This window comes from Nesoenas mayeri (assembly GCF_963082525.1).
Source record: "Nesoenas mayeri genome assembly, chromosome: 9".
Classification (NCBI taxonomy): domain Eukaryota; kingdom Metazoa; phylum Chordata; class Aves; order Columbiformes; family Columbidae; genus Nesoenas; species Nesoenas mayeri.
The window spans coordinates 24,671,169-24,698,521 of NC_137557.1; the positions used below are offsets into that span (position 1 = coordinate 24,671,169).

At 44.2% G+C, this 27,353-nt stretch overlaps 3 protein-coding genes across 8 annotated transcripts in view; 1 reads left to right on the forward strand and 2 right to left on the reverse strand.

Moving 5' to 3' along the window:
* LOC308043837 (guanylate cyclase soluble subunit beta-2-like) overlaps positions 1 to 2,687 on the forward strand; it is a gene marked incomplete at both ends in the record, with an annotated part of 39,045 nt that extends 36,358 nt beyond the window's left edge. Inside the window, 3 exon segments of the mRNA XM_080350153.1 lie at positions 1,269 to 1,483; positions 1,572 to 1,694; positions 2,536 to 2,687. Of these exon segments, the coding sequence (XP_080206279.1) occupies positions 1,269 to 1,483; positions 1,572 to 1,694; positions 2,536 to 2,687 (490 nt within the window).
* Positions 2,688 to 7,523: 4,836 nt separating this feature from the next.
* CCDC195 (coiled-coil domain containing 195) lies at positions 7,524 to 12,222 on the reverse strand (the record flags this gene model as incomplete). Its single annotated transcript, XM_080350154.1, has 3 exons — positions 7,524 to 7,656; positions 10,295 to 10,556; positions 11,958 to 12,222. The coding sequence occupies 3 exons, from the start codon at positions 12,220 to 12,222 to the stop codon at positions 7,524 to 7,526; spliced, it is 660 nt and encodes a 219-aa protein (XP_080206280.1).
* An 11,856-nt stretch (positions 12,223 to 24,078) lies between these two features.
* Positions 24,079 to 27,353, reverse strand: part of DOCK10 (dedicator of cytokinesis 10) — a gene marked incomplete at its 5' end in the record, with an annotated part of 152,509 nt that continues 149,234 nt past the window's right edge. For 3 of the 6 annotated variants that reach the window (XM_080349581.1, XM_080349580.1, XM_080349579.1), the window contains one exon: positions 25,516 to 25,816. In XM_080349581.1, coding sequence (XP_080205707.1) covers positions 25,619 to 25,816 — 198 coding nt within the window. In that variant the 3' untranslated portion in view covers positions 25,516 to 25,618. Of the gene's footprint in view, positions 24,652 to 25,515; positions 25,817 to 27,353 lie in introns of those variants that run through there. The other 3 variants (XM_080349583.1, XM_080349584.1, XM_080349582.1) reach the window with 2 other exon arrangements.

Consider the following 27,353-nt stretch of genomic DNA (forward strand, 5'->3'; position numbering starts at 1 on the left):
GACAACTTACTTGGAAATAATAATAGAGTGATGTAGATGCTAGAAAAATGGTCAGAACATTTAATTTGACATCCTGACTCTGACTCAGGACAATAATTTCCGGCTAAATTTTTATTTGTACTTACTAAGAATTAACTGCATAAACCACTATCCTAGTCTTGCAGTTAGGAATTTACTTTCATAAAACTCATGTCAATAAAAATTAAATATTATATTTTCAATAATATTATCTCTGCATAAAATATGTATGCAAGAGGTGGAGGTGAAGACAAGCAACAAAGGAGGAACAAGCAACAAGACAAGCAACAAAAGCATTGTCTGGGCACATAGGAATGATATTAGGAAAGCCAGAGCTCAACTATCACTGAAATGGGCAAAGAAGGTTCAAGGGCAATAAAAGGAGCTCCTGCTATTTTAGCAGAAAAGTATAAATAGAAATATGAGCCTTCTGTGACAGGTGATTTAATGGCCATGCCCTGAGTAAAGGCTGAGTTACCCAAGGCCTCTCTTGCCTCAGTCTTCAAGGTCATTGCACCTAGAGTGGGGGTTCAAGGAGCAGGTGAAGTACCAGTATTGGAAGAGGATCAGATCAGGGCTCTTTTGAGAAATCTCAATCCTTTGAAGTGTGTGGGAGCAGATGGGATGCTTCCAAGGGTAATGAGAGAGCTGGGTGGTGGCATTACAGCGCTGCTGACTGTCATCTTTGGGAGGTCATGAAGATCAGCACTGTAACATCTGAAGAAAGCCAGATGTTACACCTATCTTGATAAACTGCAAGGAGGACAGGCTGGGGAGCTATAGGCCAGTCAGCCTCACATCAGTCCCAGTGAAAATCAAGTCTTGTTCGAAGCCATTTTTGGATACATGGAGAAGGCAGTTGGGACTAGCCAGTCTGGATTAACCAGGAGTAAATCATGTTTGATGAACTTGGTTGCCTTCTCTGATGAAATGTCTGGAGGTAGTTCTGTCTGATATTGCCTGCCTCAGTTCTTAATTTCTGCTTACTGGTCAATAAGAAACCTCCCCATACAGAGATATGTGACTATGCAATCCATTGATTTTTGATGAGGCTGTATGTGTAAAGCTATAAAAGCACAGCAGGCTGGAATAAACAGTTGAAACAAACCCTCAGTTGTTCGTGGATCAGCACTGTTATTCCCAGACTGTTGTGATTTGACTGTTTAGATTACAATACCTCTTCTAAAACATTAGTGACATTTTTTGCTAACTTTGAATTTTCATGTGTCATTTTGCTTCTGATATTTTAGATGCCTAAAATACAAGAATTTTGAGATGACTGAAAGAGGAGAAATAGAAGTGAAAGGCAAAGGGAAAATGTATACATACTTCCTCATTAGAAATAAAACTGCAACTGAGAATGAGATTATGGGAAGGCCAATGAAAGACTTAGATTCTGGCCATGAATCTGTTCAGTCTTTTCAAGAAGGCAGGACTGAAACAGTACCAAGTTGTCATCAGCCAGGTAGAGTCAACTCGACATATCTTTCCCTCCTTGAACAAACAAACATTAATACAACTCAATTACATAGAATTTTTTGTTCTTCTTTCAGTTACTCAGACTCAGCCAGAGAAGGACCAGACCCCAGCCATTGCAATGAAGTATATTGATGCCCCCACAGAGGCACAAAACAGCCTCAAAAGAAGAAATCAAGCGAAAATCGCAGATTTAACAGGTAGTTATTTAGTTACCATCTAGCAAAGACAACAGAACTAGGAAGTAACTGAGGCTTAATTTTGCATCTTTGTTATATTCCTCTTCTGAATAACCATAGTTTTACTCAAGCCAGAAATTTGTGCCAATATATCCATGCTGGTGAAACTAACCCTTCTGCATACTGCTTAGGGCCAAACAAATTTACCTTCAGAGCAATGCCACTAGGGAGAAAGAGGTGCACACAGCTGTCAAACTCCAGAGACCTTCTGGTATTGCTAACAGAAGGGATAAATGATACACAGCTCTTCATGTGGGCAGACCCAACTGTTCATGTGTACATCTGTACCAAAACCTTGCCGTGCAAACCCAATACAACATCTGTTGCTAGAAAAACTGCTGCTATTATTTGTATTTATGGTGAAGCCCTTGCCAACTAAAGCCTGAGAAGGAGAGGCCTCACTGGCTCTGCAGCCCGTCTGTCCTCAAGCCAGGCTTCTGCAGGACTTAGAAGGATTTATGACCATGCCCATGTTCTGCAACTAAAGTTCATTCTCCTTTGAAGCAGCTGATACTGACCTTTTAAGGTCCCTTCCAACCCAAACTATTCTATGATTCTGTGATACTGAGAGGTAATGGATTTGATGCCAGAACAGCCTAATCTAATGCAGCAAGTCTTGTAATTCTATTTGCGTGTTTTGTGGATTTTATACAGACTAAATATGTTGTCACTGATTACTAGAGAATATTTCACTCCCCTCCCACCTGCTTAGATGTGGTATTTAATCTAGTATACAGTATGCTGGTAAACAGAAACCTCTATGGTCATTAAAAACTCACGCTGAAGGAGTGTTTCCTTTTAGGCAAAAGTTATGATTTCGAAAGCGATGGGAGTCTCCATGGCAACCAGCATGCGGATGATGATCCTTGTCCTCCAAACCAGAGAAGAGTCAAACCTGCTACTGAAGAGCCACAGATCAGAAATGTTCGCTCTAATTTCTGCACTTTACTCTAAGTTTCTTACTTTTTACATTAAACAGAGCAATTTTCTTATGATTTAGTGCATTTTACTGTTGTGGGACTGATTTTGTATATCAAGTACCACATGACTTTGTAAAAAAAATTTTTAAAAAGACATTTCATCAGTTTTCAGTGAAAAGTAAACAATGGAGGATACTTTTTTTTTTAGTCAGTCTACACATGTCATATAATACTCCCAGTGGAGAATGAAACCACCACAAGATACTTTAAAGACATATTTTTCAGCCTCTGCCATGTCTTTGAATATCCCTATGTAAAAAAAAAATCACTTTTTGGTATCTCATGCAGCAATTGAGAAAGAGGTGACTCAACCAGCTAGAAATATTCCTACTCAAATGAGCACTTACCATAAAAGAAACATTTCCTGAGGTGACCATCCATCTTGACTTCAGCACAGCTAACAAGGTTAGCAGAGTTTGATCTACATTTTAACTTCAATATGTTCACAGGTCTTTTGTTGGGCAAAGGTGTTATGCAGTAGAAGTGCAGAATAGATTTAATACAACCTGTATTTTTTCATCCTGAAGAGACAATATTCTGCACTTTATAGCACACAGCTGTGAAAAACTCATCTGAACCAGCTGTCCGTGCAGTGCTTAGGAGATCACAGAAAGACATGCATATAGTGGGATTATGTACCATCAAATTCATCACAACACCGAGGGACTGTTCAAGGCCCGTGAACTATTTGAGACCTTCAAACAAGTTTCAAGTTTATTGATCATTTTTCTCATCCCAGCTAAACAAAAATAAGGTTTCAGGCATACAGAGGGAGCCTATCAGTGCTGGAATTAATGCTCTTATCATTGAAAATAACAGTCTTAAAGATCTGGTGTCAGAAGCTCCTGAGCTGAATTACTTCCATGCTGATATATTCTTAGATTACACCTGATCACGACAGAGAAAAACCGAAGTTCAACAACCAGAGATTTAAAATGAAGAAGCAAAAATGCAATGGATATTAAAGTTGTGGACAATTTGGCACATCATCTATTGTCCTCTCACTCCTGTAAGCGGAGCTTGGGGTAGCTGGAATGTACTTGTACTGCGTGGCTTCGACAGGAGATGCGCACACAGGCTGATTTATTACCTTTGAGCATGGATTTGTTGTCTAAGGATGCAAGCATGAGACCCATTTGAACTTTGGAGCAAGAACTCACAGAAGATGGTAATGTTACTCCTCTGTTACAGTCTGGAGCATCACTTTTCCACCTCTGTGGCAAGAGTGAAGCTCTTTAAACACCAGACAGAGAGGCAAGACTGATGCCACCTTCTCCTCTCTGTAGTATAATGAGATGAAATTTCAGCTAGTTAGATCTTCTTTTTAAATATTTGAGAAAGTAGCTTCTTTGTCTGAGTGCTCTGCATCTCTATCTGCGTTAGAAGGTAGTACAGGCCAACAGAGGAGGATGTGTAGAGAGAAAAGTCAGTGCTGTTGCCCACACTGTAGGTATATCAGCGGGTTTGCTGGTCCCATGCACTGAATACCTATTAGCTTCTGGAGCACTTTATAAGCACATCCTCTGACTTAGTTGCACCCAGAAGATATCCATTTGTGTGCTTTGAGACTGCTCTGCAGTGGGAGACCAAGTACAGTAAGTGGGTTTGACCAGGAAATTCACTCAGGAAGGCATTCCTGACTCTGAAATGCTGCCATAGATGTACCCTTTAACATGAGCACTTTCCATGGTACAACTGAGCAGTACCGTTCTGGGAGAGCACAGTTTTATGAATGGCAGGATTTATTTATTTGTAAGGATTTTGCTGTCTAGGCACTGTTCATTATTTTGGTGAGGGTGAGATCTACTGTAGGTTGAAGATGCATCTAAGGATTATCGTTATTGTTGTTGTTATTAAGTTGGGTGTCAAGATTTTAAACATTAGACTGTGCGCTATCCTCAGATGCACAACATTTAAATTTCGCCTTCATCCTTAGTGACTATTCCTCACTGATCCTGTGCTCATGGCTTAGCACTTCTGTATTATGACCATAGCTTTAAAAAGACTTGCCTGAAGAAAGAATGCCCAATTTCTCTCTGACTTAGAATGATGTAAATGTGAAGTAACAGTTAAATCAGTGCTATCCCACTGATCTAAGCTGAGAATCAACTCTGACAACACCTCTTTGTCTCCAACCTAGAGATGTGTTTCACTGCTCTTGACTCGTCGTGCTGATGCAACGGAGAACATGTCATTTAACAAATGGCAGTGGTGGACTCTGTCTTTATCAGCATTCGCTATGGAGATTTAAAGCCACTTAGCCCCAAGCACAAGTGTGACACCAGGGTGGCCAGTGCTAATGCAGGAGGGAACTTCTTGCTGTCTCAGCTGCTCTTGCAGTCCCATACCTGTGTGGCTGAGTATCACTATCTCTCCAAAACAAAGTGTTTCCAGTTGGAAATGCTCTGTAGTCCAACAAGCCTGGCCAGCAGTGACTAGAGTTTAGTTTCTACTCTGGTGAAGGCTTAGGTAGAAGCCCAGGGCTCCTCTGAACTTGTATGGATCCTCTTGGGAAGAAGAAAAGGACCACAGCTTAATTGCCGCCTCTATCTCTCTGCCCAAATTTTAACACTTGCTTTGCTTATACCTGCCTTTTTTTGCACTGGACAATCTATGAATGTTTACTATTGGAATGTTTGAATTGCCAGTAAGTCCTACATGGTGACTTCATGCTGTTCTGTGGTAAAAATGTGCTCAGTGGTTTCTCTGTGGCCTCTGCTACAATCTGGTTCTCCTGGAGATGCAAAGCTTGGTCATATCTGCACAACTGCTTTCAAAAATTAATGTGCCTGTGCATCATCATGTGTTCTTAAATCTGTGGGCACTGCTAAAGACTGCAAAAGTATAATTCAAAAATAAACCTTTCCATTAATATACTGACTGTCATTTGTCAATGACTACTTTGACTCCTTTCCCTCTTTTCCCTTCCACCTTTTCTGTTAATTTTCTCTGCAAGTATAAAAAAGTTTAAAGCCATTATACCTATAATAAATGTCCAGTGAGTTTAATTTCTTAACCATACACAAAGTTATACGCATTTTTGTGACATCAGAATCAGCAGCCCGCTACAATTAACATTGTCATACGCTGGCATACGCTTACTAATACACAGTCGTAGTGTCAGTGATCTGTCTATATTGAACTGACACAGAAAATGTGGGAGAAGAGAATTCCCATTGCTGCTTCATGGAAGCTGAGGCTTAGAAAGCTTAAAAGTTGAGATTTCTGAAAGCTATCTAGAGCGTATGCAATCCCAAATCCCATCAAATCTGGTGTCCAACCATGAATTTTCAAAAGCACTTGTGTACCTTAGAGGTCTAGAGGCCAGATTTTCAAAGGCATTGTCACTTTGCTAAGTGAAATCAACTGGATTTAGGTATTTAGCTGAACACATAAGCAGACTCCTGTTTCTGAAAATGAAGCTTTCATTAAAACATTTAAAAACTACTTCCCTGTAAGTGTCTTCTAAAATAAGCTGTTCAGTAAACTTTCCAAGCTGTAACCTGATTTGCTGGAGATCACTCATTCATTATATCTGACAGTACAGTGCAACTTCTGTATGGACCCAAGCTGAAAATAAAATCCACAAATAAAATAGCAGTGAAATCGAAATGATTATTTCATTAGTGAGAATATATTAGAAATGTACTTGAATATAAAAAATGCGATGAATTACAAAATGAAAAAAGTAGCACTGATTTTTATGAATATACAACATCACAAAAAATCCAGAAGGGACTTTCTGCCACGGGGTCTCTGCCTTCACTTTTGGAGGCTCAAGAGTTTAAGAATAGATGATGAGATTAAAATCTTCTTCAAAGTTACCAGTACAAACATCTACTGTTCATGCATTCTCTGTGCAATATCTAATCATCAGGGATGCTTGCACTTGAAGAAATAGCAATGTGCAGTATTTTTGGTCAATAAATACTTGTAATCAAAATAAACATATGGGACAATATCTTTACTCATACGATTAGAGCTGGCAAGTATTCTCACTTTTTAGAAGTGGGTTATAGTTCTCTCTCACACTTATTTTGCACCTGTTTGCTGAGTTTCTGCTAATGATTCTTGATCCAAGCCATACTCAGAAGATATTCCCGAGGAATTCTGATATTAAAAATTCTTCCTATTTTGACTTGGTGCATGGCTTCTACTTTCTTACCAGAGGAATGCTCCAAATCAGAATCAGATTTGCAGTCACCTTTGCATACTGGTTAGTACTTATTTTCCCCTATATTCCCTTAGACGTGAATCCAAAATGGACATAAAGAGTCATTGCCAAGTTTTGCAGAAATTCAGAGTAGTGCTAAGAGGGCACTATAGAATCAGTTAACTTTGCTGTATTACTAGTGTAAAGTTTTGAAGTTTTGCATATGGAGAAAACCTCACGGGCTCTTTATCAGCTCTTATTTTGTCATTTGCATCAAATACCTTTCTGGCAAGGGAAATAGCAAACACAAGCAGTGACGTGGTTTCCTCTTTTTGCGACAAACACACCAAACCTGGCTTCAACGCCCCGTTTACCGCAGTCCCAATATAAGGGATCCTCGAGACATGTCCTGCAGAAGCTACTTTGTGGAGGTACCTTTGCTGTCGCGTGGCTTCATTATCATGGCGTACAGGCTCCAGCCGGCTTTGTCATGGCTTCCATTTCCTTGCTAAACATTGGGTCAGTGACCCGAAACACGGGCTGGGTGACTCTGCGGGCACTCTGCCAAAGCATTTTGCAGGAAAGGAACCTGATACGCAGCTATCATTTCAGGCCAATTTATCTCAAGATCCAATGGGCCTTTAAAAATTCACCAGCTCACATGTCCTTTCCAGTGATGGTGGTTAACTGCTTTGTGCTCTGATTTTGTGGGCTTTTGAGAACACCTTGATTTTCAGCATATGATGACATATCCATTGGTAAGAAGAAACTGACGGCCTTGACTTTACCCCTGGAGAAAAACGAGAAAGCATCATGAGGATTACAAATGTATAAAACATGCAATGAAACTAAAAATAACCACCCCAGCAAATGAAAGGTAAATGCTTTCAGCACTGGCGTGCTGCATGAAGGCAGGATTTCATGCCCTGCTGAGATGGAGTTCACACGTCTTCCCAAGGGACTGAGCACAGTTTGCCTGTCTGCTCCAAAAATCATGAAACTATGAGAGTACTTCTTGCTGGTTACTGGGGGTGTCCTGCAGGGTGGGGGACCTCTGTGATTTCCTTGCCCTGTCTCACCTGCCAGTTGGACCTGTATACCTGGAAGGTGAAACCATGAAGCCTGAACACCTCAGTGGCAGCACTTGTACCAAACAGGCCTTGTACATGTTGTAATTTTACTATAATAGCCCCCTCAAACAATTCTCAGCTTCCTCTATCCTGTCTAGTGTATTCAAATAGTCTTTTTTCTTTTTTTCTCCAAGAAGTAGGAATTGTGGTATAAATAATGCTTTAGCATACACAAATGAAAACATCATACACATGCAAATTAGCAAGTATTTGTTAGGAGTACTATCATTTTATTACTTGGATGCAACTGCTCTCTAGATAAATCCAAGGTGCTACCTCTAAACCAAGGATGTCAAACTCATTTTCACTGAAGGCCACATCAGCCTTGTGGTTGCCTTCAAAGAGCCAGACTGTATAAATGTAATTTTAGGACTGTATAAATAGTCCTAAAATTACATTCAGCCCTTTGAAGGCAACTGTGAGGCTGATGTGGCCCCCAGTGTAAATGAGTTTGACACCACTGCTCTAAAGTGTCAATTTTAAAGCAGAAATGTTCAGCATCTCATGTAGGATTATAGCTTCAGAGCAAAATGTGAGAAAACTGCAATAAACAAAGAACAGAAAAACCTGTCACGGCCCAGCATGCTGGGAAGCAAAAATGTCATCACTGTAAAAAAGTAAGCTTAATTAGCTTGCTGAACTCATTGCCACAAATTATCCTACTCATTAAAAGCTTACTAAGATTTCCACCTGTGTTAGACCTTTATGTATATAAGGGAAACATCCACCATTATGATCAGAAAATCCTTTTTTTTTAATATGAGAAACGCAAAGCTTCACGCTCCGGGATATCACCCGGTTTGTGGAGTGGGGCAGGTAAAAAGCCTTTCCATGGCCATTCCTTCTCCTGAAGCAGCCGGCACCGAGTGGCCATGGTGCCACCCTCACAGCAGCTCTAAAGATAATTATAAAACAATCAGCATGGTTCCTTTGGCCACTGGGTAACCAGGGCTTTTAAACCTGTAGGTCCTCAGGACACCAGTTGTAATAGATCTATGTTGCCGTTTCGATTGCTTTGAAAGCTCTTTCCCCTCATGAGAAAGCAGTGGCGTTTGCCGTTGCTGCTCCCGCTCTTGCACACTGACCCTGTCCTTGCTGACACAAACGCTTTCCGCGCGAGCTGCCTTCAGGGCAGGAGCGTTTATGTGTGCCGAGAGTCTCCAGTTCCCCTGAGCCCAGTGGAGCGTGTGCTGAAATCCAGAGTCACAGGCTCAGGGTGCTTTTGAAAATGATACGAGTTCCCTGCCAGGGACTAAATTTAGGTGTTTAAATGCTGTAAAACATCTAAGCCTCAAATGTACTTACAAGAAAACATAGGTCCCCTCCAGCAGCTCAGCGAGGAGCTGGGCTCCTGGCCGAGTTTGCAGGGGCTGTGAGGGGCCATGCAGTGCTCTGCTCTGAGGATGTGTTGCTCTGTGAGGGGCAGAGAATAAAAGCTGACATGATGTGCTATGGGGATGGGTACATCAGTGTAGGTGACACAACCCATCACAGCCATGCAGCCCCCCAGCAGAAGCTGTGGGAGAAGTGCCCTGGGACACGCGTGGGTGGGCAGACCCACGGGCTTCTGCCGGTTCAAATAGACCCACCTTGAGGCCACTTGGACTCTGTTTTCTTATGAGCATGGCATGATCGGTGCTAAAGCCAGCAACTTAAATGCATTCTCGGGGTGTACATCAGCACCAGCAGGTGACCGGGGTTATCGTATATCACAGTCTCATTATTGGTGCTTCTACCTTTGATTGTTGCCCTGTGTTGGAAAGCTTCTTATCAGAGACACTCACGGCTTGTCCAGCAGCCATTTCACTTAATTTAGAAGTGTCCTGAGAATATTTTTCTGAAGGCTGAAAGCATTAACTTGTAATGCTTCAATTGCAGGGGAAAGATGATACAGTGCATCTAAATCCATGAGGCATAATAATCACACTTTCAAAAGCATAGTTCAGACTTCCTCAATATCTTCATGGTTTTTGTTCAAAATTTAAAAATCCCTTTCAAGCTTAGCTTGACAACCTGCAAAACCCTGCCTGGCTTTAAGAGGAGAAGATTTCAAGGCCCCTTCCCTCTCCCCTAGCCTCTCCTTTCTATAGTAAATTTAAACTTCTAATACTGACGATCTTTACACATTGCAAAGAAGAGCAGGACATCTTTCCCATCTGCTCAATGCCCGCATACATTCAAAAAATCAAAGGTTTGGCTACTAACAAACTAAAACCCAAAGCAATATTGATACGTATCATTAGGTAAAATGGGCAACTATCCCAGGCAGCTGATGCTGTGAAGGCAAACTGAACCCACTTGCACTTATTGACATACTCCTGGAACAGCTTCGTTTTGCTGGAATGACTGTTGGAGAGACAGTTGGCCAGTGTTTTTTCCAGCCTTTTCTCCTCCGTGCTGGTGAGCTGTGCCGCATCAGGACAGGCTGGCGGCTCGGCACTGCCCGGCGGGGCTGGGAGCCCGTTGCTCGGAGGCCTCTTGCCAACCCGATGGAACCTCACGCTGGCAAGAGCGGGCACTGGTGAAGCGGTGGAATAGCGCCGCACGGTCATGGTGGTGTCTGAATAGCAGAGACAAAAGCACAGCTAGGAACAATAATAATAATAATCAGAATTATATTATATATTTTGATATGGTATGATATATATAAATATTGACTTACATAATATGATACGATATCATATCCTCAACATACTTTTAATCAACTTATTTTGAGTTAAAAAAGTTTTGTATGTGGGAGGTTGAAAGGCAGAGGAGGCCAAACAGACCCTTCGGATCCCACCATTTCCCCCTAGAAGGCAGCTGGAGAGTAGAAGCCCTAAGGCTGACAAACACTTTGCAGACCCTTCATGCTTGCCAGAAGACCCACCGGCTGTTCCAGCTGACGACATGGACAGCCGTTCCAAACCCTGGTTTAAAAGGCACCCAGGTCCGTAACCTGGCACTGGATCAGCAGGCTGTGGCACTCGGGGTTACTTGATTGTGGCACTTATCTAGTGTCATGTAAACCCACTAATGCTGTTCAGCCCCTCATCTTGTTTGTTTTCATAGACTTGCCTCTGCCAAAACTTGTGGGGGCACTTGTTCATGGCCTGGACCTCTCCAGGAAGCTGGTTCACAGTTATGTTGGCCACGAGACCTGTGGAACATGTGGACTGTAATGGCAGCTGCAACGCATAACTCACACCATCCTAATGCCAAGAAGTTGTGTTAGGGAAGTAGTTTTGCAGCGGACACCAGACAAGGAGGCGGCAGCCTCAATTCTTGCTTCATTAAATCCTCCAGTAGTCCTAACCAGAATTCTACAACTGAGGAATATTTCCATTATTTTTCCTATGTTAAAAATTGGGAAGAGAGAGTATTCCTATATATTGGCAAGAGAGAGTGTATATATATATACATACATATACACTCTCCCTCAGCCAAAACTGACTGCATTATCTACAAAAAGAAACTGTACATATGGCATGATATATGCAAGCCAACACTATTTGTTACTATTTGTAGAGTTTTTCTTAGCTTTTACTAAGGTAAGAGGGGTTACAGCATGTAACAGAAATTACAACTGTGGGTCCTTGTCTGTCTGGAGCAAATAGTGAATGGGCATGGGTGATACTCCATTCAAGATAGTCCACGCCCATTAAAACACAAAGCAGTAAGTCCAATTCTGCTTAAACAAACTGAACTTTTTGAGTTGAACTCTTTGCTTGAGCAGCAGCAAAATATGCTACTAAGCTCAGCTTGGAGGATGCAGATACCCCCTAAAAAGATCCCAGAGTGAGACACCCATTAAGGCAGTTTTGGGTATGGGTGTGGAAGCAGGCAAGAGCGCTTCCATCAAGCCAACTAGACAGAGAGCTGGTGGCTCATCTCCCATTTCCCGCAGATATGTAACAGCTGGGCTGGGGGATACTGCATGGTAGCACACATGGGTGCCATGGACAGCCCTGGCTCTTGGTACCTGTTTGCTCCTTTGGTGATGGAGCAGGAATGACCATGATGCTTCCATGCAGGGATGCTGGAGAGCCAGACGGTCCTCCCCCATCATTGGCGAGGCTCCTTGTGCCACCATTCCCACCTCCTCCTGCTGCTCCTCTCTCCGGTGGGGCTGCTTTTTGCCCGCAGACTTGCAGTTCTGCTCTCAGGGCCCTGTTTTCCCTCTCCAGCTTGTTGATTTGGGAACGCATCTTGCGGATGACCTGGAGGAGGTGTGTGTTTCCCTCCATGGTCCCACGCCGCACAGCAACACTCTCCGCTGCTCCACCACAGCACCTGCCCCGTGGAGAAGCTCCTCAGCTGGCAGCAGACGGACCCTACCCTTAAAAGCCTCCAAACAATGGGAGTCCCTCCCAGCACATAGCGCTTGGACCAGCTCCAAACACCGGGAGGGCTGGACTGAGTTGTCAGGTTACTAAGAGAGGGCTCATGATTTATTCATGCAGGGGCTCGTTTTTCAGAGCAGAGCTGGCCTTTTACACACTGCACAAATCACTGTCAACACAGTATCGCTGCATCATCGGGAAACCGTTCCGCCCCCTTGCTTACCTTGGGGTTTGGTTTTCTCCAAAAGGACCAAGAAGGACAAAGCTCATTTCCTTTGGTTTATCCAGAACAGGGCAGCAATCACCTCTGTGGCACACAGGGAGCAGTCACCCTTTACTGGGCAATGATTCATCTCTCCCTTAATGCTGAGTAAATTATTCACCTTTGCTCTTTGCATCCAAAAAGTATTAACAATTGCTCAAAGGAAAATTAAATTTCCAAATGAAAGCTGATAATGGTGCAAGACCCCTGCTAATAGCACAATACAGTAACACCTGCAATGGACAAGCAGTTAGATAAAGCTCTTCCAAAAGGCCATAGAACCTGCTGCCCCTTCCCAGGTGCTGTGGAGACTTGCTGCGGTGCAGCACCTGCACCAGCGTCCCTGGAGCATAAAGAGAGAGAGGCCAGGCATGAATCTTGCATTAGGAAGGGAAACACAATCCTCTCTGCTGCTCTCATCACCTAGTCCCTAAAGCAATCTTTCTGCTGGCAATAAAATGCATAAGCCTGTGGAACACCCTTTTCCTCCACCCCTCACCTCACTCCAAAATATAAAAGTAAGGATGCCACAAAGCCAGTAGGAAAACACACCTTTTGCTTTGAGATCACTCAAACAGTTTCCACTAGCTCAGCAGTGACTCAGGAGTGTCTGAGAAAACAAAAACCTGTTGGCCACGTGCACTTCACTGCTTTGCTGCCAGAGACAGGTAGAATAAAAGAAAGCTGGGGTGAGATGCTCAAAATAAGAGATGACATGGTTTTACTTTTTCCAGAGGATGTCAGAGGAGGGCTACCATGAGGAAGACATCAGGTCTTGGGTATGTGCTTCCACCCAGCAGCTACCAGGATGTTGGACAGACGCTACTGGAATTGAGAGGAAAACAGGGATGCAGGTGAGGAGCTTTGCCCTCGGGTATGTTCCCATGTGGGTGGTGCTGCCCGTTGGGAAGCAGCATCCTCAGAAAGCGCTGCGTAAGGACCAAGTGGTTCCCATAGTTCATGCTGTGCCTGCTCCCCTCTCTGACCTACAGCAACACACCACGACTAGCAAGGGCAGGTAGGACTTGCTGCAAGACCTGCATAAATGTGCAGCTATGCTGATTTTTCCAGTGCCACAGGCACAAGGCTGGGGACCGGAGCCATGGAACTCACAGGCGACCCTGCTGTCACCTCCTGGGAACCTCTCTAAAAGCCTCCGTGCAATTCGGGCTGCATATGCAGAAGTGAAATTAATTTGAGTTTTCACACTGCAAACAAAGCCTGCAGCAACTGCGATCTCTCATGAAATGACAATGCAAGGGGCAGAGCGCCTCAGGCCCCTCTGATCCCCTGCGCGCTGTGGGGCTGGCAGCAGCCTGGGCATTAACCCTGGCAGGGCTCCTGGTGGGTCGCAGCTTTCCGCTCTCCAGCCCATCTGGATTGAATCAACAAGCAGCATCAGCTTATGCTGAGTTTTTCCCTCCCCTCCAGAGAGGTGCATGTTGCTGAGGGCATAACAATGTACCATGGGAAGGAGTGGGCAAAGCTGGGCTCAGAAACAGGCTCAGATGCAGGCTTAAACAACAGTGCAGGTGCCCCTGTGCTGGGGACAACTTGTGGTGAGCAGAAACAGTGAAAACAAAATACAAATCCCCTCACCTTTGCAGTCATCCAAAGACTTAAAACAGAGCCGCAATCCTCCAATGTTGGTTTCAAATTTATGTTTCTGTTTCTCCAGTAAGTGGATCAGGTACTGAAGCAGCATCCAGTGCTGGTGCCGCAGCTGGTAGGTTTGGATGGGCAGGGGACGCTTGCCAGCTCAGCAATTAGCTTACCCCGGCTGTGACTGACAACATCTGCTCCTCTGATCCCACACCTGCCACTCCACTGTAACCAGACCAGAGTGGGCATGGACCTTGTGTTGTACTAGAGACTTCTGAGGAAATGGCCTTTGCCTTGTACCCTTGTGCTGCTGCGCTTGCTGTGATTCCCTCCCAGGGATCAATGGGCAGGGGGAGGAGACAAGTCAGGAGTTTTGGGCGATGTAAACCTGGCAAAGCTAAATTTGCTGCCTAGGCTGGTCACCGCATTCCCTGTAAACAGACAGAGCTCCACACATGCAACCTCATATTTGTAAATTTGGTGGGTCCAAGATAAGTGCCTGTGTTGCAGGACCAGCCTGGGGCAGGGCTGGGCAGGTACCAGTGCTGCTGCTCTGAGCGCCGTGGGTAGGAAACAGCTCAGTGCCTCTCAGCCCTGGCACGCTCGTATGCTGCAGATTTTGGCTGGCCAGATGCTCAGCGTACCTTCCTGCACCTATGACAAACAGCTATAGCTGTGTGGTGTTCACTCTGAAATCCTTCAACATGAAGTCATTTAATAGAAAGGACAGAGGTCCTGACGCCTGAGCTGCTTTGGCAAGTTTTACTTCATAGGACATTGAACTGGGTGAAGTTGTATTCACTTTCAGCCCTTTCCAAACCTTTTCACCAGGAGAAACACTGGACCACGGAGGTGGGGTCCTGGCAGCTGCCAGGCTCAGGCATCCTGCAGCAACACGTGTATGCGAGTGCTGGAGCGTGTGCTGTGTTTCAGCAGACTGTGCAAAGCACACAAACTGCATACCAAGTAGTGCTGCAACAGAAAACATGGGAACAAAATGCAGAAGCCTTGCGAAGCAGCTTCATCCATAACCAAGAGGAGCCCAGCTCTTTATCCTGCTGCTAATGGATATTCTGCAGCTCCCTGCCTGGTGACACGAGACACTTGCGTGTGTACATGGCTGCTGCAGGGGTTTCTGGGGAAGGGGCTGTGCTGCTAGTGGAGAAGGCATGTTGTGAAACCTGCCATCAGCAGAAAATGACACCTGCACAGCCATCGCAGTTGCTAAACAGCTTGTCTAGCTGTCTCACTTGTCAAATCTGCTTTCTTGCTTCCCCAGAAGTTAGAGAAAAACCTCAGAGGACTCATTGCTACTCCAGTAAAACTATATATACATATTTTTTCAAATCACAATATTTTGTCCTTGAAAAACCCATCAGCAGTGAGTGTGTGGAGATTTTCTACAACATGCTGCAGCTGGACATCTGTCATGCCTCCCAGTGGCATGAGAGCCCCTCTGCAAGAAGATCGAGTTTCTCTAGGGCTAAACCCAAAGTGCAGAACACAAGTACTGGGTTTCTGCTTGCCATAAACATGCACAAAAGCAGCAGTGTAACACCCACACCCTGCAACAGTGTGGTGGGGACTGCTGTCCCGAGCTGAGGCTGCCCCTTCCCACCACACGTGCTGGTCAGAGCCTGGCCACAGGGTCTGGTTTCTAGGAGAAGACAGAGGCTGAGGACCAAGGCTGAATGTGGAGGTAGAAAGTCTTTTTCTATTAGTACTTTGCAATAAACATCCTTCCCTTTTTGCCTGGCGTCATAACTCCTTCTAAGCCACAGATGTACACCCTCATGACACTCCACTCCCCCTCTGACACACCTGCTCTGCCGCACCTTCACCCCTGCGTGCCACGTGGCACCACATCACACTGGTACTCTGGTATCTTGGCTGGTGACCACCAGTGCTGCATCACATCTCCAGCCTTGCTGGGACGGGCTGGGGGAGCAGCACAGCAGCCTGGAGTGTCCCCAGTTTTAGCCATGAGAATACCTCCCTCTCCTCCAAGCCAGCATTGCTCTGCAGCTGAGCAGAGGAACCCAGAGGCCCATTTTGGTACGTTCTCATAACTACAAAAGCTGAAAAATTCCCATTCTTATTCTGAAAAGTTTGAATTTTGGCTCCAAGCTATTGCACAGTTGAAATGTGCTATTTCCAAGCCGCTTCCGAAAATAAGGACAAGGCACCGCTGTGCTGGAGCACCTGCACTAGCAGGGTGCCAGTGCCAGCACTGCTCACCTCCACCATGGTACAGCAGCCAAAGGTTTATTTTTCCTACCATGCTGGCCATGTGGCCGCTCCCTGCTTCAGGATGGCTGGGGGGACAGCAGCAGCACCCCTAAAGCTGCACTAGCCAAGGGCAAATGCTTCCCGCCCCTGCCACCAGCACATCTACCCCCAGAGCTGCCCCCAGCCCCACCACCCTGCATGAAGCCACCATCCCACATCCCTCCAGACTGTGAACAGCAACTGACATGTGTCAATTCTGTAAAAAGCTGTTTTTCTGAGTGCACTTGGGCAGCAGTTTCCTGGCAGAATGAAAATTACACGGTGGATTGGGAGGATGAGCCTGAGAAGGAGATTGCGAGTCTGCATCAGCGCTCTGCCCTTGACCTCTAAGTGGGAGGAATGTGGCAGAAAACCTGACAGGAGGGGGACACGGGCTGCTCTCAGGGCAAGGACACGACCAGCAGCATGGGGAGAGCAGCGAGGGCAAACCCCATGGAAACGTCCACCAGCCTCACGTGTAGCCAGGCGTGAGAGAATAGAAAGCTAGCTGTTTTCTATGCTTGAATGGAAGCTTGCCTTACACTTATGACTAATTAAATGCTCCCTTTTAACCACTTCTGAGCAGTGAGGCAGTTGTGGGGAGCAAGCTGCAGGATCACAGTCTCCCAGCAAGTAAACATTAATTGATTTTTGCCATTTTGTTTTAAGTACTCTCAGGTTTCATTATCTATTTAGCTAACTGTGGCACAAAGGAAGTTATTTGATGAATCTGTTTAACAGGTAATTATTTAATTTGTTAATGTCCATTAAGCAGCCTTTTTCTTTTGCAAGGACCATGTGCCTGACTGTGCCTTAACCCCCACACATACACCAAAAATCTTCCTCAAGCCTTGTTAATAATCTTCCTGTGAGCACCCCGCTCGCTTCTGCAGCTGCAGGCACCCAAGTGCCCGTGCAACACACTGAACCTCTAGTGTGGTGTGCGCAGCCCAACAACCTTAGTAGTGCTGCTTCAGCTTTGACTATTCAAGGTACCTGAAAGGGGTCTGATTTCCAGCAGGGGATGCTCAATACTTTCTAAAAAACCAAGCTTATCCTCAACACAGGAAATAGAAACTCTGAGATATGTGGGTCACGTCCGAAAACATTGGTTACAGTTTTGGACTGGGCTGGCAGCGGAACAAGGCTCTAGAAATCTTTCTGACTTTTCAGAGCACTTCATGCCTACACACTGCATTGCTGAGTCTCTGAGTCTCTTTCCCTTTAAATATATCCTCAAGTTAGTCTGGAATAATCAGAATTAATCTGTTTTATGCCAGCTCCCTGCGAGCAGAACATATGCTACAGAGTACAAAACTATTTCTCATGCAAGAAAATCTGTACACTCAGTAGGAGATTTTCATAACTAGGAGCATACAACTGGGCCTCTAGTTACCTGCATAGAGCTTGTGATAGCTTTCAAATTAAAATAAGCCATCACTCACGGGAGATAGCCTCATGATTGTCGAGCAGCTTCAAGCAGAAAATCCATCCTAAAATTCATAATAATAATTATATTAAAATCAGTTTTCTCAAATGAAACATACCAGATAAAATGTATGTGTAGATAATTTAAATCTATGCAGCTATTAGGTATCACACCACATGCAATCTGTGCAAATACATCTAAAATGTGACTCAGAAAACTACAGAAAACATAATGTGGCATTTGCAGGTCACCAAAACATATCGCAGGGCAAGTAACACCCCTTAGTGGGCAAGTAATACCCTCACAGCTGTTCTCTGACAAAAATGAATGACAATAGCGAACTGAAACAGCATATGGGGAGCACAGCTTAAATGGCACACAGAAAATGTATCTTATATAAAGCTGGGGTGTAATTAATGGCATGAAATGGAAACATGCATTTCTTTGCTACTCTTCAAGGGGTGATGTTCATATTGAGAGCTTAAAGATACTTGCTTTCACGAGTAATGCAGAACCACATGAAGAACCTCAACAACTTCAACAGATAGTCATTACAATTTGCTTTACTGAGAATTTTCAAAAAGCACCTGTACGATGTCAATTTAATAAAGTGTTAGAAGCAACCACATGGGTTTTGCACATGGACTGTGGCTCTTGGGTGAAGGATGCTCAACACTGTCACTGTCCTGGACCTCAGGGGTGGTCCCGAGGGCATGAAACACGGGTGACCACCCACGACTGATCCCAAACCTCTACCAGGCACCGCTGTCCCACAGGGGCAGCAGCACTTCCTCCTGCAGTGCCGTCAGCCAGACCTGCTCGAGAGCCAAAGGGTTTGAATCTTGAGGCTACACGGGTGAAAGAGACACATCACCTGCTCACAAGGAGGCTCTTGCTAATGAGCTTTTTACCATTCTGCCTTAAAACCACCCATGCTCTCTTGGCCTGGTAATCTAGATATCATGACCACCTTCCCCTAAACCCTTCTGGTTTCACCTTTTAATTTTTTCCATCTCCAAATGCTCCAACACATGCCTGGGAAGCAGGAAAGTTACTTGATATTTTCCATAGCTAATTTTTCACCATGGAATTGTGTGAGACTTGTCCTGAAAAGAATAATAATGTTCTCATTTCCTCCCCAGGCTGCCCTGTGAGCTGAAGGCTGCTGAGAGCCCATCTCTGCAGTCTACAAACAAAAAAGTGCTGGAAGGTCCCTGTGCAGGGAAAGCCACGGGGCACCCGGGCTGGGGTCCACATGATCTGCCACTCGCTGCAAGCCCATCCTGTCCCGGCAGGGACGGCAGGGCCAGAGGGACCAGCCTCATTTGGAGCAAACTCCAGCACATCCCTGATTTTAGCCATTTTGGAAGGAAAGCATAGATTCGGTCTTTCCCGAAGTTTTCCCAACTAAAATTATTTATTCTGTTCAGTTTGAATGAGCATATAATTTCAGCTATGTTTTCCAGTATGAAGGATTATATGCTTGGAGGGCAGAAGAGATTTGATCCAGCCCTAAAGGAGGCAGCGGGAGCAGAGCTGTGTGAATTGCCACTACACAGGGTACGTAACGAGGTGGGAACTAACGATCCTGTGGCCTCGCGATCTCAATGCCCCAGCCTTGGCAGGTGCTGAGCTCGGAAATTGCTGCAGCATGTCTGACCTCGGGGAAGCATCAACCCACCATCCTTAACTTCAGGCATCTTTACATCTGCATTCAGGCTTTGATATCTCTTGCAAGCGAGGATGTATGTACTTGGGGCCACCACAAAAGCAAAAAAAACCCCAAAGAAAATAACAAAAAGAGAATAATAGCCAAGAACATCAGCTTTCTGATGACTGTTTTGTCTAAGGTGGCTCTTAGGCACCACGTTTCACCCACAAAGCTCCAGGAATATCTTGCGGGGCTGCCTGGGAGATGGCAGCTCCAGCCACTGTCCACTCAGATCTGTGGGCAGCCCAAAGAGTCCTGAGCTCCAATAGCCCATTAGTTTCTGCTGCAATGTCGAGTGCTTTAATTGCTACTGTCACCAGCATTTCCAGCTCCTCCATCAAAGTGAGTTTGAGAAAATAACACGTAGGCACAGACAATACAACCAGACAGCTTATCTCTCCAAGTGCAAGCAGCGCGATGCTGATTATTCTTGCCATAATCTAAATAATGCAAGAAAAATTTCTGCATACCAAACTGTTAAAAATTGGTAAATGCATTCAAATCCATAGCAGAGACTTTTAAAATATCCTTGATAAATAATGTCTTGAAGATTCATCCTCCCATACTAGTTACTGCTGAAATACTGAGTAGTCAGTTACCAGTTTCAAAAGCGTTCAAAACTGAAGTAAAAGGTACATGCAGCCTGATGCTTCTCAGCATATGTGGGACAACATTTTTCACACTGAGATCCAAAAATTGCTATTCAAAGCTATGCATGAATGCAACTTCACTTGTTCCCAGATCCAGGCCTGTGGCTGGGCAGCACAGGGGCAGTGTGTCTGGAGTAAGAATGGTACAGATCATCCTCCCATTTATCATTTGGATATTATTAAAAAAAAATAAAATAAAAAAATAAAAAATAATTAAAAAAAAAAAAATCAACCTTGTTCGGATCAACATTACATTGCCAACATAACATTCCTCCAGTGAATGTTAAGATATAATTACCCTGTAAGGAATGATTCTTATTAAACATTTAATACATCTCCCTCTAATTGAAATTTAAGCCTTTGGTTGTCATTGGGTGTCACTAAAGAGGTGATTAAGCATAAAAAATGTATAGCGCTTAACTCCTTTTGGGGTGTTGGGATAGCTGCCGCTAAGTAACAAACATCAATTATTTCTTTTGGACTCTAGAAAGTTTTTAAAGCTGCTCGATTTGAGGCTGGTGCAGGAAGATCTCCTTCCTCAGACGGATGGAAACCTTTCACCAGCTTCTCCTACAGCAGCAGGGGGTGAAACCCTTCCCTGGCTCTGCTCCCCCCTGCACCTTCCAGATCCTCTGGCCCGCTCCCTGCAGGCTCCGCGCTGCCCCAAACCTCCCTCGCCACCTGTCTATCCTCTGGCTCCAGTTGCCTGGCAATATTTCTCTGTTGTAGCTTCTCACAGCATGCACTTAAAAGTTTTCTTATGCAGAACTGTTTGCCATGAAAATATAATGAAGAAAAACATAGAATTTCCTCTTATGCAAGTAAATTGAATGCGACAGAGCTGCATATGCTGAGCCTAAGCACAAGTACCAGCAATAGTCCTAAATCAAACATTTGCACATATGCATTGTTTTTTTGCATGTTGTTAATAATATTGCTCGTAGTCTACAAATAAGTCCTTGTCAAAGTTTCATCTGTAAATACCTATTTAATTCCACATATTAACCAGAACTTAGACACAGACTTGAAGAAGTACTGGCAGCTGTTTTCCCAGTCCAGCTTGCTTTCTTCAAACAGCACAAATAACAAATAGTTGACTGTAGTATTTCTCACTGCCACCTTTGTCCAATACCCTGGGACACCTGTGCTCAGGCCACCAAGGCCCTGCTTATCCTGCAGTAAAAACAAAACCCATGAATGTCAGCAGTGGGAAAGTGCATCTACTCTTGCACTTGTCTCCCTCCCTGAACTACCCTTCAGTGTGTGTTTTACCTACCTTGAGCTGATTATTTGTACATAAATAAGCAACAAGAGTTGAGTGATTATTTTAAATTATTCTAATTGAAATAAAGGAAGTCCAGTCCACTTTCAAAACTGATTGAAAAATAAACCCAGCTGTAAGAATACACCGTGAAATAATTTACCGGAGAAAACCTCAGCTCCAAGAACAGCTGACCATGTTCCTGTCATTGTCCTTGACAAAAGGAGTCTGAGTGGAGCTTTTGGCAGAAGGAAAAAAAAGGCATAGACCTCACATAATCTTAAGAGTTTGAAAAGCAGCAATTGTATGAAAAAAGCCCCTTCTTATAGCCCTGTGGTGTGCAGTGCCCATTAGGCAAGAGCATTTGTAACACTGTTCAGATCTGTGAGGGTTTCATAGCCCACACATGGGGGTAGATGCAGGATTCAGCATTGACAGATCCAAATTCTGCAGCTTTGGTCGCTGAATTTTATGGTGGTGAAGGGCCATCTTTGTAATAATTCTACAGCCTTGTGTGCTTTGTTTTCCCTGGTCCAAAGCTAACATTTGCTAATTGCTTTCATGCCACTATGCTGAAAGTGCTTGAACACAGCAGAGAGGAAGAGCCGCCTGGAGTAAGGACCCAGCTACGCTCAAGTGTGAGCATCTCCAACACCTGCAATAAGGTAACAGCCAGAATTTCAGCCCCTGAGAGGAGGATGCAGAGCTGGTGGCTTAGAGATAAACCAAACTCCACAACCCTTAGACTTACACATGAAACTCATTTTGTGTGCAGGCTACTGAGAAAACAATCCAGGGATCTCCTTACCTTTGCTTTACAGACCACAGCTTGACTTCAGACCAGCCTGGTGTCAGCTTGCAACTCTCCCTCAGTGCAAATCACACATATACAATCTAGTTATTCCCAAAGACATCCAACAGATTTAGTTGCTCCATTCTTGTGAACATTAATTAGAAACAGTCTGTCTCAAAATCACCTTGATGGCTTCTGAATACTCATCCATAAATCCAAATCACAGTAAACACAAAACGAGTCCAGAGAGACCAACAAACCAAGGGACAAGAGGGCTTGATGCTCACACTTACCTCCTCTGTACTGCGGATTCCTGCTGTCGCCACTGATGACTGGTTCCTCCCATATATACAAACAAGCGGTAACTTCACCTACCACTACATAAATAGCATAAAGCAAATTAAAATTTGGGCCAGAAATGATTCTTTTCAGCACACTATTGGTTTCAAACAGTGCAGTGTCAGAAGAGCAGAGCTGGGCTTTCCAAGTCAAAGATGAGGAAGGCACCTGTCTCCCCGTCCAGACATGAGGTTGATGCTGGTGAGCAGTGCCCAGGCAAGACGTGGGGCTTTGACCGAGTCCCAGATGTGGGGGCTTACACTAATGCTGGAGCGGGGCCTGTCCCAGCACACAGGGTGTCCATCCCAACCGCTTCCCTCCTTCTCCCACCAGGAAAGGGCACTGTGTGGGTTTGAACCCTTAGCAAAGATTTCTTCTGAAAAACTGCAGATCTGCTGGTAGTGAGATGCAGCAGTAAGTGCCAGCAGCACATGTGGCACCAGCAAGCAGGCAGAGACTGGGTGATGGCACTTCTACCTTGCACATGCAGGTGGGGTGAATTTAGAGGCCATGCTTGGCTCCTGCCTGCACAGCCAGGCGACAGCTGGAGTTGAGATTCACCAGGTGTGAACTGGAGGTGTCATGGGAAGAGATACAGAGAAAAAGAGACAGTAGGGCAGCATGAGGCAACATGCTGGAAATCCCTCCTGGCATCCCATGTAGAAAGACATCACATCCCGCTGGCCTCCAAGCTGAACAAACCCTCGTCAACCTGTGGAAGCCTCAGGGGAATCGACAGGGTTTCTCCAGGAAAAATGAGGGAGAGGTTAAGGAAATTGTGGGGAATGCATAGAAGAGAGGGATCCTGCCACACACATAATGAGTGGGGACCCCTGAAAGCAGGGATTTTCTACAGGCAAAGGAATGAACATGAAGAAGTGTGGGAGTGCCGAGGTTAAAGGGAACTCCTAAGAGCTGGCAGAACTGCTCCAGCTCATCCCAACACGATGCAGAAACAGCAACAAACATGTCACTCGTAGCACACGGTTTCCCAGCAGGCTTTGGGCAAAATCTGGGACTACAGACTTCAAAGGAAGAGCAGAGCCTCCTTGGCCTCAAGCAGGAGGGCTACACCGAGCTCCTGTTTCCCAGGGTGGCCCCAGTCTGGGGCCATGGAGAATCTGAAGCCACCTTCTGCAGAGGGCTGCAGGTGTCCCTATCAGCAACCGCAACACAACAGATAGCCAGGATGCCGGTGACACCCTGATCTCCACTGCTCTGGCAAGTGCTGACATGGGAATGAACCAACGCACAGACCTTCAAAGAGAAAATTTTATGGACGCTTTTATACACATACACAAATATTTTAATATAATGGTAACTGAAATGTTATCCATATTCCTAGTACTGTCATAATTAACTAAAAAGATATTTTTTAAATTTTGTAAAAATGACATATTTTACACATCTTCTATTTACAATTGCAATATACTTAAATGTTATAAAACATCCACTCTGACCTTTAAAATATATGTATACTAAGACTTAGTATTAGATATATTATAATTTATAGCAAACTTAGGGTTTGCTGTGTACCTATCTGTTCAATGGGTATTTCATAATCAGCCTGGCTTAATAAAGGCTGCTCAAAACCAAAAATTGACAACAACAACAAAAAAAAAGATATAGGGAATGTGCAAGCATTGGGGCAGGTAAAAAAAAAATAAAATAAAATAAAAATTAAGCTTGTAGTTTTAAAAAATAATACCATGAAGACTTCCAATAAATTAAAATCATAACGCACAATTCCTTTTCCTGGCATTGTCCGTGATCAAATTAATTTTCAGTACTATTAATCTAAAAGAAAAAAAAAAAACACAAAAGCAAAGAATGAAATAAACAAACAGCCACCCAAGATCTCAAGATCTTCCCGAGGCCGTGTGTTCCCCACGCCGCTGTCAAGCATCAGGATTTGCCGGAGTGGTTGCTGCTGGCATAGCTGAGCTGGCTCTATTGATGACTCGTGAATAAGTGCGCTCCATTCCTTGCTGTTTTGCTGAGTCCTCCTTGTACGCAATCTTTTCACAAAAAAAGCAAAAAAAAATAAAAAGCAACAGTGAGAGAGATCCCAATGGTTCAGTGTCTGAAGTGTTCATTGTCTAATCAAGGATTTTGCAGTTTTTATTTATTATACAAGGATGCTATGGATCTGACAGAGGAAAAGGACCTTAGTCCAGGGACCCAGAAGTGACCAGAGGCTGCAGTGAGAGGGAGGAATGTGCTCTGGGCTGGGGGGATACACCGGGCTGGGTCACCAGCTTCTGCAAAGTGGTGCTTCATGGGCTTCCCTGAACCGTGTTTCTCTGACCACTCTCATACAAACAGTACTGAGAAGTCACCTACATTTTACAAATTCAGCAGATGCCTGCACTAGCACCTACTGACAGTGGCACAGACCAGCCCCAGCTTTGCCCACGCAGGACATGCAGCATCCCCACCGAGCTCCACACACACAGCCCCTGGAAACATGTCCCTTAGCAGGGTTTGGAGCAATCGCCAGGCTGAGGCCATGGGCAGAGCTGCGCTCTCAGGCAGGAGCAGTGGAAAAGCTTGGCTTTGCCATGTCCAACACACAGGCTTTAGCAAGAAGGAAGATTTTTTTCTTTTCTGAAGAAGTTCTTTTAGCCTTGGTAACAGCTCTTTTTCCTACAAATACAGACTGAAAACCAGCCTTCTTCCATGGGGTACTATGTTGAAGCACCCACAGCAAAGACATGGGCCATCTCCACTGACCACACAGCCATCGGTGGAAGAGAAACCTCTCCCTTTCACAAAGCTCCAGGCACAATCTTACGCCATCAACCCCAATTATCCCTGCTCAGGGTTGCAGGTCAACCCACCACATTTACTAGTCGCACAGATGTGACGACGTGCTTCCACATATGGCTTTAGTGCCTGAGCAAGCAACTCGGGCAGCTCTGGAAAGGAGCACCTCAACACTGCTCATCACACATCACACATATACCTTATCTTTGCTTGTTTGTTTTAAACTCCCTGAGCAAGGGAGTCATTAGACATGAAACTAAAGAAACATACCAAAAACCAGCAAGTGAGGAAAGTACATGACATTAAAAGAAAAAAAATAGATGTAAGAAAAATGAACATACCACTTTTGGCTATAGTATTGAGGGAAATGTTAGACAGGGAAGAAGAGAAGCTGTATAAGCAAGGACCATGACAGAGCTGTCAGAAAAGAAAAAGAGCACAAAACAGAAAAGAGAAAAACATATGGTGATGAAAGAGTCACTGTCAGTGGGTGAGCAAACACAACCCTCTTGAATATGACAACGGGAAAGATGGGAAATCTTACTGGTGTAAAGCACACAGCACAGTTACAAGAGAGCCTCAAGCTTTCCAACTGCGAGAGAAATATTTCAGCCCCAGCTTACAGCACGTCACTTCACTGAGGCAACGCTCTGCTCAGAACTACGGAATTCATGCATTCATTGCAACAGGAGTAGAGTTTTCCCAAAAAGCCACACTGGCTGGAATACTGGGCTGTCACTTATAAGGCTGCTCCACGGGGCTGCAAGTGGGAGAGTGGTTTTCAGCGTGGACTTTCAAATTCAGACAATTTTGGTTAAAGACATGAAAATTCAGACTTTTGCTGATGAACTCCTAACTTTACATATTACCATTTTTATGTACAAGTAATTTTGTATTATTTAGTTTTTTCATTTACATGAAGAAAACTCAGAGCTCACTGATATAAATACAGGTGGGAATATTTAATAGAACTCAGCAAATATTTTATGAATGCTGAAACTCACAGGCTGCTCATGCCTCATTTAAGTTGACTATATATTTTCTATTCTTGTGGGGAAAAGTAGTTCACACAAGACACGGTACTGTCTGTGTACATTGACTGGGCAGCCAAAATAACTTTCAATGGGGATGTATGAACATTGAGTAACAAATACCCTTAACACTTACATACTTAACGTAACAGTCATGAATGTTAGTTATGGTAAAACTACTGGAATGCTTGAGGTTCGCAAATCTTTACACACCTAAACAGGAAGGAAGCACAACTCACAGAACAGCAACTACCCGAGCTTGACCCCCTGGTATACATGGAGCCTTCAAAGCAGTTACACACATTTGCACCCTGTGAAAAAACAGCCCAATTCCACAGTAGGAGTAACAATGGCTCAAAAGTTCTGGTAAATGCTTATTTTCCTCTCATGTGAAAATGAACAATACAGCATGGTATAATGGGGTGTCAGACACTTCTGTGAAATGCTATCACTGATACCAATGGTGAAACAAAGTAACTCTGTACACAAATGGTGCTTATGTATGCCATAGGCACCTGGAACAGGGCAACTGTTAGAGAGTAAGTATTTCTCCAATGCAGTCTAAGGTGGCCTACACACAAGCATGCAAAGAAATAATTAAACACAATTTAATTTGTACTTTAGTATGAAGAGTCAATATTTAAATTAAAACAGAAAACATAATTAAAAATATCTGCATAGACACAGCAATAGGATAGCTGCAAGTGTGCACTGAAGTCCAGTTCAGTATTTTGGGATGCATTTCATATAATGTAGTCATGATACATACTCATCCTTCAGAAGGTGCTAACAGCTGAAATAAATGGCCTGGAGTTTGACAGTGTACATAAATATAAAAACATAGAAAAGAATTAACTCTTCTCTGAAAGCTGAATACAAATTGAAACTATAAAGATACCTCCTTCAGTTATAAGCCAGATCTT